This window comes from Polyodon spathula, chromosome 3 (genome assembly GCF_017654505.1).
Source record: "Polyodon spathula isolate WHYD16114869_AA chromosome 3, ASM1765450v1, whole genome shotgun sequence".
NCBI classification, from domain to species: domain Eukaryota; kingdom Metazoa; phylum Chordata; class Actinopteri; order Acipenseriformes; family Polyodontidae; genus Polyodon; species Polyodon spathula.
The window spans coordinates 25137480-25148885 of NC_054536.1; the positions used below are offsets into that span (position 1 = coordinate 25137480).

Below are 11406 nucleotides of genomic sequence, written 5' to 3' on the forward strand. Positions count from 1 at the left end.
TGATGAAGGGCAAAGTTTCAAATTACACTAAGGAAGTCAGGAGAGCAGCTGCGTTAGAGACTGAAGCCGGATCTTTAAGCGAGTTTGTTAACTCCTTATATACAAGCATTTACTATAAAGTTTACACATATTCTAGTACGTTTTTATTATTTTAGATCTCAAAATATGTTTTTGTTATTTGTCAGACACCCTTGCGTCCAAGTTGTGCCAGATTAAGTTGACGATAGAACCAGACTTTAGGCACCAAACCGACCACGGTGTCAGGGGACAGTACCTCAGTTTCCCGCAGATGTTTAAAATCCAGGCCGGTAATTCGGCGGGTTGTGTGTGGCTTTATCAGTGTGAAGCAGCTCATTAGTATGCAAGCCATGGTATACACTATATATATATATATATATATATATATATATATATATATATATATATATATATATATATATATATATATTATGAAGTAACTTTAAAAAAAATGATGGTGATTAAGTAGATTCAAGAAAATGCACAGAGTCCTTTTCTTCAATCAGTTGCCAGGTTTATTGAAATACGCAGGGAGTCTGGTCCCAGGTACAGGACAAACAGAATACTCATCATTACAATGTTTGCATGACATTAAATACACTTCTGTGTAGATGGTCCACCTCCCCGTTCTCTGACACTTAACCAATGGCCAAGGTACAACACATTATTCTGTTAATTTATTGTGTGTGTGTGTGTGTGTGTCTGTGTGTGTGTCTACTGTGACAACCTCTGAACTCAGTGAATTCTTCTCTCTGAAGTCTTTACAGCCTGGCCCCTTCCAGTCCACAGCATTGTTATCTCGTTAGCTTGCAGTCAACGTTGGGCAAGAAAGTTGTAGACGCAACGTCTCTATCAATTGTTAGCAGTACATGCAATTTGAACCAAACAGTCTGCTATCTGCAATATTAGTCTCCTTTCAGAAAAGAACACCATTATAGCTCTGCCAGTCCACATGCGTAGCAAACTGCTAATCAATTCTCGATCCATGTTTTCCAACAGTAATATATATATATATACACACACACACACACACACACACACACACACACACACACACATATATATATATATATATATATATATATATATATATATATATATATATATATACGCACGGTCATGTGATGCTGTTTAACCAATCAAAGACTGTTATTTTTCCAAGCCGTTTTATGATTAAAAAAAAAATAAAAATCATAAGGCAACGCTAGGAATTATATTCAACTGTAAAGTCAATTCAAAATGGTGACATCACAATCGGCCACATACCTCAGTCACTTAACAGCAGTGGGAGAGTTAAGTAAGAGAGCGACCCAGTAAAAGAATCAACTTAACGACTTGCTCAGTTCCACTACTGCTGAGCCGCTCAGAGCGCTCCTGAGGATTTCTCATCAGTGATCAGAGTGAGCAAACGGAATGGCCACCTACAGGAAACAAGTGGAGATGACAGGCAGGATTGACAAATACGTTTGTCAAGAACGATGAACTGGTTTCGACTTCTGAAGTTATGTATTAATTGGCTAAATACGATGGTAAAAAATTGTTGTTTTCAAATTTGTATCATTTAATTTCATTAAAAAAAAAATCTATAGCTGTTTTACAGTTATTAATGTATTATTATTATTATTATTAGGCTTGTAGTATTAATATTATTCATAATTTTAATTATTAATGTTGGTATTAAACACAGCCAGATATGAGGTTCTGTCCAAACAGAGCGCCAAACTCAGTGAGGTACAGCAGGGGACAGTAACTTCACACAGGGCCATTTCATCTACCATCACCTCTTAAACACACACAAGCAAAGAATTATTATTCTCCATTTTTAAATGTCGCTTAGCGCTCTGGTGGAGCAGAGCGTTAAGTCATTTAAATGAGCTCAGTGTGCTTTCTGAGTGTTCTCACTCTGAGCGGCTCACTTACTTAACGCACCCAGTATTCTCTTCAATAACCATTTCCCTTTTTTCAGTGAAAATGTAGTGGACTAAATAAAGCTTGATAATGATTAAAAACAAATATAGCTGGATTTATTACTTGTATATTACCATTAAAGCAGTGTATAAGCGATTTATAGGACTGCGAGCAACTGTGTATTGATTAAACAAGCTTCTACATGTGCTAATATTACCCACATACACAGCTGTTCACTGTCCTATAACCCTATGTGTTTTTATCTTTTATCTCTTGACACCTTATTTCATAACATCCTCAATTTGATTCAGTGGGGTAGGTCCACTATAGTTGTTGGTTTCAATAGCCTCCAGCTTCTTTATATATTCGACTGGCAGATTGTTCTGTTTGGCTCCTAAACAGACAACCTACAGAACAGAGTAAAAAGAAACAAACTGATATTCAAATATTACCTTGCAGGCATTTGAAGTGAAAGGCGGTAACTACCATAACATACTATTCTAGGGTTGCACAGACTATAGTTGACTTCAATCTATTAAGTTGTTATTGGTTCATTAATTTAAAAATATATATATATATATTTGCATTTTAATTTTAAAATGTTACTAAAATGTATGTAATCCTGTTGGCTGAAGATATAGAATCAGAAGAGAAGGTTGTGACCATCTGGTAAGCCTGCCTTGTGCATAATGAGAAGGGCCTTACCAGACAGTAAAAACCCTCTTATGAGGGTTCTGCTGCTATTAGAAAATGGATCATAAAAAAAAAAGAAAAAGTTGGTTTTCTTTTTGTGATTTTATGGAGCACTAGTTTTTGTTGCTACTGAATGCAAAAGTTTTCTTCAAAATTCCATGAGTAATGTGGTTTGCTCAGAATTCCACATGCGGTCTGGCAGCTTTCAGCTCAGGCTTTGTTATCCCAATGTTGGTATTTCCAATAGCCTAAATAATAAGTCAGTACTAAAAAAAACATATATTTATCTTCTACTCTAGCTGATCCTCCATTCAGGTGCCTTGTACACAAAAGTAAACATTGTTTATTTTTTCCGTATTTTAAATTTAGCAGTGGCTCTGGACCTTTTGCCAAAAATAACAGTTTTATCTGCTAAAATCTCATCAAGCAAAATCTAAACCTGGGTGGCTAAGAATGTATTTTTCCTTTCTTTTTTCCAATTGTTGCGACTACATGTGCACTGCCTCATAGTTAAATAGAAGTCCAGACTATTGAAATGTGACTAATTGGCTTGTTAATGAACCTGAAACTCAATTGTCGTTTCAATGAAATCAGTCATAAGCGGGAGTTACAAAGGGCGTTGCGAGTAGAAGAAATTAACCTGCCCCTGTTGCAAATCGAGACTTATAATTAGGTGGCAAAAAACTTGCAGTGCAAATGCACTGCGACCTAAATTTTCTCTCTAAAAATGCACCTTCTGAAAATCATGCTGTTTGTTTAATTCCGAGTCAGGTTACCTTGTGTAGTTTGTTCCCTATGTGCAAAAGGATTGAGTCCAGCAGTTGTTCACGTTGACGTTTAACTCCAGTTTGATGGTAAGACCCTTTTACCTGTTTATACTGAGGCGAAGTATCAGTAACGACGCATTCATTCATCTTATAGGTTCGACAGCTGAGTTCACCTTTTTCTGTTTCCACTGTAACCTCCAAGGGTCTGTACATTCCCATTTCTACACATTCTTGCCTGCAAAACACAAAAAGCAAAAAGCCACATGACATCTAGCTGTAACCTACCTTTGACTTTAGGGAAATTCTGTGAAACTGTCACGCAACAGTGCAGACTTCCGAAACTTGTAAACCCGTGCAAGTCATACACTTGCTAAAAACTTATTGTCTCTGAAATTGCACATATCAATTACTGTAAGCCAGCGGTTTTCAAACTGGGGTACGCGTACCCCTGGGGGTTCTCGAGCGCTCCTCAGGGGGTACGCAATAAAAATTCTGAATTGGCGGAATACGGATTTTTATTTATTTATTTATTTACTACATTGTAGTACTTTGCGACTTAGCAATCGAATCAACAATGTTGAATCTCCGTTCAAATAAAACCACAGCCGTACTGGAGTACGTTTCCTTTCTATTGGGCGAGGTTAACTATAAACACTCAACCGGCTGCTGACCGTGAGTGAGCGCTGAGCGCACACAGGGCTAAATTACATATTGAAATAGCATGGTGGTGGTCTGCAGTCTGTAGGCTAAAAAGAAAAAAAAAAATCATTGTATGATGTTGCTTCTTTTAAAAATGTGTAGTATTTACTAGGTACATTTGCTTTCTGAAGTTTAAATGTTCAGTGTTTGTAGTTTTGTTTAATCAGTTCAGTGTGTTTTATCTAAGTTTATGTTTTTAAATAACGGTATGATTGAGTTTAGCAGGCAGCTGTGCCGCCCTACTTAGACAGTGAAATCACTGTGCTGGAGCTGGAGCATACACGATTGTGTTATCTTTACTTTATGTGTTTTTTGACTAATTCATTGAGTAACTCCTTTGTCAAGTAATTGCATTAGCCTATGCATGTACGCTGCTAATTATTAGGCTAATAAAAGCAAAAGCACGGTATTATTATTATTACAAAAATGGAATCCTGGATTTAAAAAAATATATATATATAATAATACCCAATCCCTAACTCCTGGATTGGGAAGTGTCTGAAATTGGATTCCCTACTCCAGACTTATTGAGTGTGTTCATATCATATAGCGAGTGCCCATCAACAAGCTGTCTGGCAGCTGATTAAGATGAACAGACGACTGCACTAAACACTAACATGTAAGCATTTTGCTAAAAGTCATTTTTGACTGCATGATATAAATGTCACCTTTCTACTTTAATCAAATTTAGTTTTTGGAAATTTCACTTCAGAACAATGTGCTTCTTCTGGCTGGATTTGATACTGCACAAGACACACATAGCATTTTAAATGTCCAGCTCAAGTGTTACACCAGAACATTCGAGTTAAATACATAAAATGTAAAATTAAAAAATTCAATATTCACATAGTTCTGCATGCTACCAGATTTTTTAAAAAGATGCCTGTATTTGTGAATTTTAATTAGTTTTTATGCAAAAAAAATCTCTACACTTCTGCATTTGTTGGAGAAATGCTCGACTTGTGTTGAGAATTGTTTTCTGATTTTGTTTTAAATTAGAACCCTAGTTTTGTTTTCAAAAGCATAACCTGTTTTTGGACTTGTTTAACCACATATTGGTCTGGATTTTTAAAATAATTTTACATAGCATTTTTAGTTTTAATTGTATTTTATTTAAATTAGTTTAATAGCAGTTTTCTATGAACAGTAATTGGCTGAACTCTAGCCCCTCCTCCTTCCCTGTGCCTTCTGAGCCTGTCCTGTCTATTTTAATTTTTTTTCACTTAAATTTTTTTGTACCTTGAAGTCCTATTCGTTCATTTTAAAATACAGAATAACATACCCTTGTCTATGGGCTGCATTGTTTACTAATCAGGGTGCAGTTTTACTGAAATCTGTGATAAAAAGCAGGCACATTGGTAGGTAAGCATTTTATATATATAATGTTTTTTGGGGGGTTTTTGTTGTTGTTGTTGTTGTTGTTTTTCCAGTTAACATTAGTAAGTACTTAAGCCTAGTAATTAGAAAATACTTTTTTTTTCTAGATTTTTTGGAAAGGGGTACGGGGCCTAAAAAGTTTGAAAAGCACTGCTATAAACTATTGCGCTGTAACTTACAACCTAACCTGAATCAGATCTCTTCACTAGAAACTTCAAGCAATATACCTTCCTTATACAAGACAAAGGAAAAAAGGAAGCATGTTTGAAAAAAAGGTTTTTTAATATAAAAAGGCAACATACTTATCTAAACTCTGTAGGTCACTTTTGTTCATTTTCCAAACAGCTCCCCACACATCATCTCCCAGACTTTCAGTGATAGTGGCAGCACCACCATGCCAAGAACTCTCAACCCCCTTCCAGTTTCCAAAATTCAAAGTGTAATCCTGTGCAACAAAACAGAATGAAGGAAAACAGAAAGGCAACCAGCTTGTTTGTTGGATCTGAAGTAATGTTTAAACAACATTTAGCTACATCACAGGTGCAGCAGTCCTATTTCCAGTGCCAATCTATTACCAGCAATACAATTACTGTTTACCAAGCTTCAATTTGAATGTATTTATTTTTACGATGTTTTTTTGGGGGTTTTACGATTTATGTACAGTTATGTTTTCTGGTCGTGGATATGCTGCTGTTAAATTAAAGACAATAAACAATCAAGCTTCACATTCTCAACTATACATTTTTTTTATTATTCCCTGCCGTCAACTTTTATACAGATTGTTCTGTAACAATTAAAGTTAACTCTTTAAATAGCTGAGCAGCACTTTTTTTTTTTAATTGATAACCCCCATTTGATTAGCTTTGTTTGAAATAAGAACAATTATCATTATTTATGATTGGGCTACCGCAGAGACAATGGAGATATTCAATTAGTTGATCGTATCGCAGAAACCATTTACAAACAGGTGAAATCTGGTTAATACATGCGAGCGAAAACAAAACAAAACAAAAACGTTACATAGGGGTGGATAAAAATGTATCCTGTACGACAAATGATGCATACAAATGCAATGGAAATACTTTCCAAGCTAATTTTTTGCGCTAGCGTATACTTTTTTATAATTAAAACTTATTGACACATATCATCTGTCAATGAAATCTACAACGATGGCCAAAAGTTTTAGGATTGAGACATGATTTAAAAAATGAGCAGAATTTAGATTTTAGTTAACATCATGTCATCAAAAAGCAACAAAATGATATCGCAAAAATCTAACAGAAACCTTGATGCCAGTACAATATTGTGAAAAGTGTTGAAATTAAAACAAAGGAAGTAATGTTAAAACTGTACAATGCATTAGTAAGAACTCATCTTGAATACTGTGTTCAGTTCTGGTCACTTCGCTACAAAATGGAGTTTGATGCTCTAGACAGCGTGCAAAGAAGAGCGACCAGAATTATTCCAGGTTTAAATAGCATGTCATATGCAGACAGGCTAAAAGAATTTAATCTATTCAGTCTTGAACAAACAAGACTACGCAGCGACCTGACAGGAAAAATTTTTTTTAGGTATTGACAATGTCGACCCAAGGGATTTTTTTGACCTGAAAAAAGAAACGAAACAAAAAAGGGCCAGGGGTCACAAATGAAGATTAGACAAAGGGGCATTCAGAACAGAAAACAGGGGGTACTTTTTTACACAGAGAATTGTGAGGGTCTGGAACCAACTCCCCAGTAATGTTGAAGTTGATACCCTGGGATCCTTCAAGAAGCTGTTTGATGAGATTGTGGTATATAAGCTAATAACAACCAAACGAGCAAGATGGGCCGAATGGCCTCCTCTCGTTTGTAAACTTTCTTATGTTCTTATGTTAGAATTTGAAATGTCACATTTTTCAATTTGTCAGTTTTTCGTTAAGCATATGGAAAACTACGAAGTGGTGTGTAATTCAATATGTTAAGGTAACATTATTCAGCAGGTTTCATTGGACTTTATAAGCAACACTGATTAATTTTGTAGGGTGCTGGAAAACTTTTGGCCACAGATGTAATCGCCCCCTATAATTATCAAAAATAATAATTATTGTTTTTTTGTAAGATAAAAAAAAAAAACTTGTAGAGGAGCAGCGGACAAAGCAGTTCCGGTAATTCATCTTAAATAACACATTATATGCAGGGGTCGGCACAGTCACGTTACACCTTATAAAATACTAACCTCACTAGGACATAATCATATAGCATGCCCACTAGTATTACGTACATTCAATTATAATATAAAATAAACATATCTCATAATGCTGCGATAGCATTACTGATGCACTGTCTGATTTAAACCACACGATTTTCTGTACTGAATCATCGTTCCCATCCAACCTCCGCATGTTAGAAATCCCTTATACAGTTGTAGTCAAAAGTTTACATACCCCAATGGAAATGTATAATTTCTCAAAAACAAATAATTCTAGAAAAAAAAAATTGTAGCAAAAGTTTTGTTTTTGTGGATGAGGAAAAAGAGATCAACATGTGTCCAATTTCAGTTAGTTCTTGAAACCCGTCGTTCCATCTTGGTCTATTTTCAGTCCAGCAACACATTATATAACAAGAATGCTCAGCGAGGTTGGTTATTTGCTACAGTTTATACACTAAGCTAGCAAGCAAATAGAAAATAATGGATGGAAATGCATCATACTTTGTTTTTGTTCGGATCAAGAAAATTTGTGTGATAACCCTTTTCATCTTGTGACGTTATTACATACAGCTGTTTGTTCGTTAGAATCCAGTTTATGGAAACCTGTTTTTGTAAGATAAGATTCACATATATTTTTAAAATGTATTTGTCTTGTTTATGGAAACATAGCTTGTGTCATACCTCCATATTTTGGTACAAACTAGACTTTTTTTTTTTCCTTTGTTGGTGCCTAGGCGTGATAGATGCTACTTAAAGCTAGAGTACAATTTGAATTGCTTCTTATTGCTAAGAGACAGAAAAGTCTAGGCTAAAGCAATCAGCTGTCTGATGACCAGTCATGAAGATAACAAAAAGTGAAAGGACTTAGTTATTTATGTATTTATTGCAGTGGGTATATTTTATATTTGTAGTAGCTTCTGTATTTTTATAACCTTGCTTATAAAACATAGTAACGATAAAGCACTTTTCAAATCAAATGGCAATAATCTGAAACATTTAAAAATAAATGGAGAAGGCGATTTACCCACCCTTAAAAGTCGTACAATGTTTTAGACGTGCAATTCCTACTTGCAGCTAAAGACATCATGTTTCAGCTATACCGGTAACTCAGCTTCCGGCTGTCTGTTATTGTATGGAACAATTTACAAAGATTTATCACTTGATTTGAATTGTACTTCAAGTACAACTATGAAAACCTTTAATTATCAGCGATGAGAAGGAAGCTGCTGTGTCCCCCTGTGCTCCGCTTCAGCACGGTACAATTCATCGGTACGTTTTCATGCATTTCCCGTGCATGAAGAGATGAGAAAAATGTGGCTTACAAATTTTCGAAGAGAGAAATTCACAGTCACTAAACACACCAACGTTTGCAGTCTGCATTTTGTTAAGAAAGACCTAACTGAACCAACACCAGGAGGCCTATCGAAGGCTGCATCAGGCACTGTTCCAGTTATGTTGGACTGGAATCATTACCCCTTACTGCTTGCTTATAGAAAATGGCTATTATTCCCCACAAACTTTGCTTTTGTGACCAGGACAGTGATATTTTGAAATTTACCTATTTTCCTTTTTACTTCAGTGCTGAGTGAACTTGGAGTAACTTCTAGAACTTTCTAGAACTTTCCAGTAATATAAATAGTAGTATAAATACAGGGGCCTTAAGCCCACCAGTTCAGTTTAGTTCCAGCTGCCTCAGTAGATACATATCTGCATTTTTCTGAGATGGCATCAAGAGGCTGAAATGGTGGCATTCCTGATGGGTCTCCAAGGCGGTTTTACCAAGTTTCCCAGCTATCTTTGCCTTTGGGACAGCAGGGACACCAAGGCGCACTACCACAGGCGGGACTGGCCACAGCGGACCGAGTTCTCTGTGGGGAGGAACAACGTCAAGTGGGAGCCACTGGTGGACCCCCGGAAGGTGCTGATGCCACCACTGCACATCAAATTGGGCCTTATGAAACAATTTGTCAGAGCTGTAGATAAGGAGTTGGCAACCTTCAAGTACCTTCAAGACTTCTTCCCTAAGCTGTCTGAGGCAAAGGTCAAAGCCGGTGTCTTCGTCGGACCACAGATAAAGAAGATCCTGGAGTGCAATGAATTCCCCAAGAAGCTCACTAGTAAGGAGAAATTGGCTTGGAACAGCTTTGTCGCAGTGGTTCGGGGCTTCCTGGGCAATCACAAGGCCGAAAACTATGTGGAGCTGGTTGAGACTCTGGTGAAGAACTACGGCACAATGGGCTGTAGGATGTCCCTCAAAGTCCATATCCTTGATGTATTTACAGTTTAATCGTAAATCTCGAAAAACTACTCACTTCTAAATCTTTTGTAGTCATTTTTGTATTACTTTAGTATAAATACATGTTAATTTGGATTCATGTGTTGTTTTTTTCTGACTTAATGTGAACGAAAAGACAAACATTTGCCCGTTTTCCCATTGGAAATAGTGATATTTTGAAATATCACTGTCCTGGTCACAAAAGCAAAGTTTGTGGGGAATAATAGCCATTTTCTATACTTTTGAGGCATAAGCAATTAGGAAATAACACTTACTACCCAGGAACCCCCCAAAAAAAAAAAAATGTTACACGGTGTTATTATTGTTACTTTGATACATTAATACATATACATTATTACATTATTAAACAAGTGTTACCTGTGCATTACTTACTTTACTGGGACAAAAATTATAGAAAAGTGTACAGAACACCGATTTCTCTTTGTATTCCGTACACCTGCCATAAGTTTCTCAAATATTTGTCTATTTTTAACTACTCAAAAAATTATTTAAATGACGCATTACCCCGTACCAGAGACTAAAAAAGAAATACCTATGCTTCTCAGTTTCCATGTGTCGTCTTTTTTACTCCGAGTCTACGTTACTGTAAAATGACCAGCCCCTACTTATAAAATGTATAGTTCATTTACATTTATTTAGAACACGTACTATTTGAAGTATTCTGATTGGTCCAAATCTATATATGTACTAAATATTTTGAAACGTGTATTATTTTGAAAAGTCAACACCTTTAAAACGTAGGTAAAAAAAAAAAAAAAAAAAAAAAAAGGACAAAATTTTGCTGCCTACCTTTATCCTGCCCTTGCAGTAAAACTCTGCGGACGGATTATTCAGTTGCAGCCTCTCCTTAAGTAAGTTGCTACCATAAGCAAAATACAAAAAATGTTTAGTATTATTATTTGACATTGAAGCTTGATTATACAGATGTGAAAAAAATATACTTATAACAGAGCAGATTGTTGTTTTTACAAAACCCGGTTACCTCCAAAGATTTATACGCTATGAAAAACATATACAGTTAATCAAGTACAGTAAACAGAAATAAAAATAGGATATAACACGGAAGTACGAGGTGAAAATTAAGGTTCAAGAAATAGTTTTGAAATAATTAATGATTCTTGATTGATTAGGAAGCCTCCTGTCTACGATTTGTTAGGAAGCAGCTAGGCAAAAGTAATCGTTTACATATTGCGACAACCGCAGTGGTCTGTTTTGCTTTCTGATTAAATATTTAACTCGTGTTGTTTTTTTTTTTTTTCTTTTAATTTTTGGGTAAAACGCAATTACTTATTTGGGGTTTTGACTGAGTTGGTACTGTCTCTGTTCAGAAAAAAACTGACAAGCTCCAAACGTAAATATACGATTTATACACCATATAGACAGCTGGCAGAGCGCAGAGGTAACGTTGTCACATGATTTCAGTGGCAGAGCTCAGAGGTAACGTTGTCACATGATTTC

General features: G+C 35.8%; 1 protein-coding gene across 1 annotated transcript; it reads right to left on the reverse strand.

Moving 5' to 3' along the window:
• Nucleotides 1–1647: 1647 nt before the first annotated feature.
• LOC121312895 (gamma-glutamylcyclotransferase-like) lies at nucleotides 1648–11121 on the reverse strand. The gene is made up of 4 exons (XM_041244790.1): nucleotides 10738–11121; nucleotides 5765–5907; nucleotides 3489–3621; nucleotides 1648–2333 (listed from the first exon to the last, which is right to left on the reverse strand). Exons 1-4 carry the CDS (start codon nucleotides 10852–10854, stop codon nucleotides 2208–2210), a joined length of 519 nt encoding a protein of 172 aa, XP_041100724.1. The 5' UTR covers nucleotides 10855–11121; the 3' UTR covers nucleotides 1648–2207.
• Between the last annotated feature and the right edge of the window lie 285 nt (nucleotides 11122–11406).

Coding starts and splice junctions, on each gene's coding strand:
- LOC121312895 (XM_041244790.1), bottom strand. CDS start 10,854: ATGTCAAATAATAATACTAAACATTTTTTGTATTTTGCTTATGGTAGC. Junction 5,908..10,737: donor ACTGCAAGGGCAGGATAAAG/GTAGGCAGCAAA, acceptor TTTGTTGCACAG/GATTACACTTTGAATTTTGG. Junction 2,334..3,488: donor CTTCGCCTCAGTATAAACAG/GTAAAAGGGTCT, acceptor TCTGTTCTGTAG/GTTGTCTGTTTAGGAGCCAA.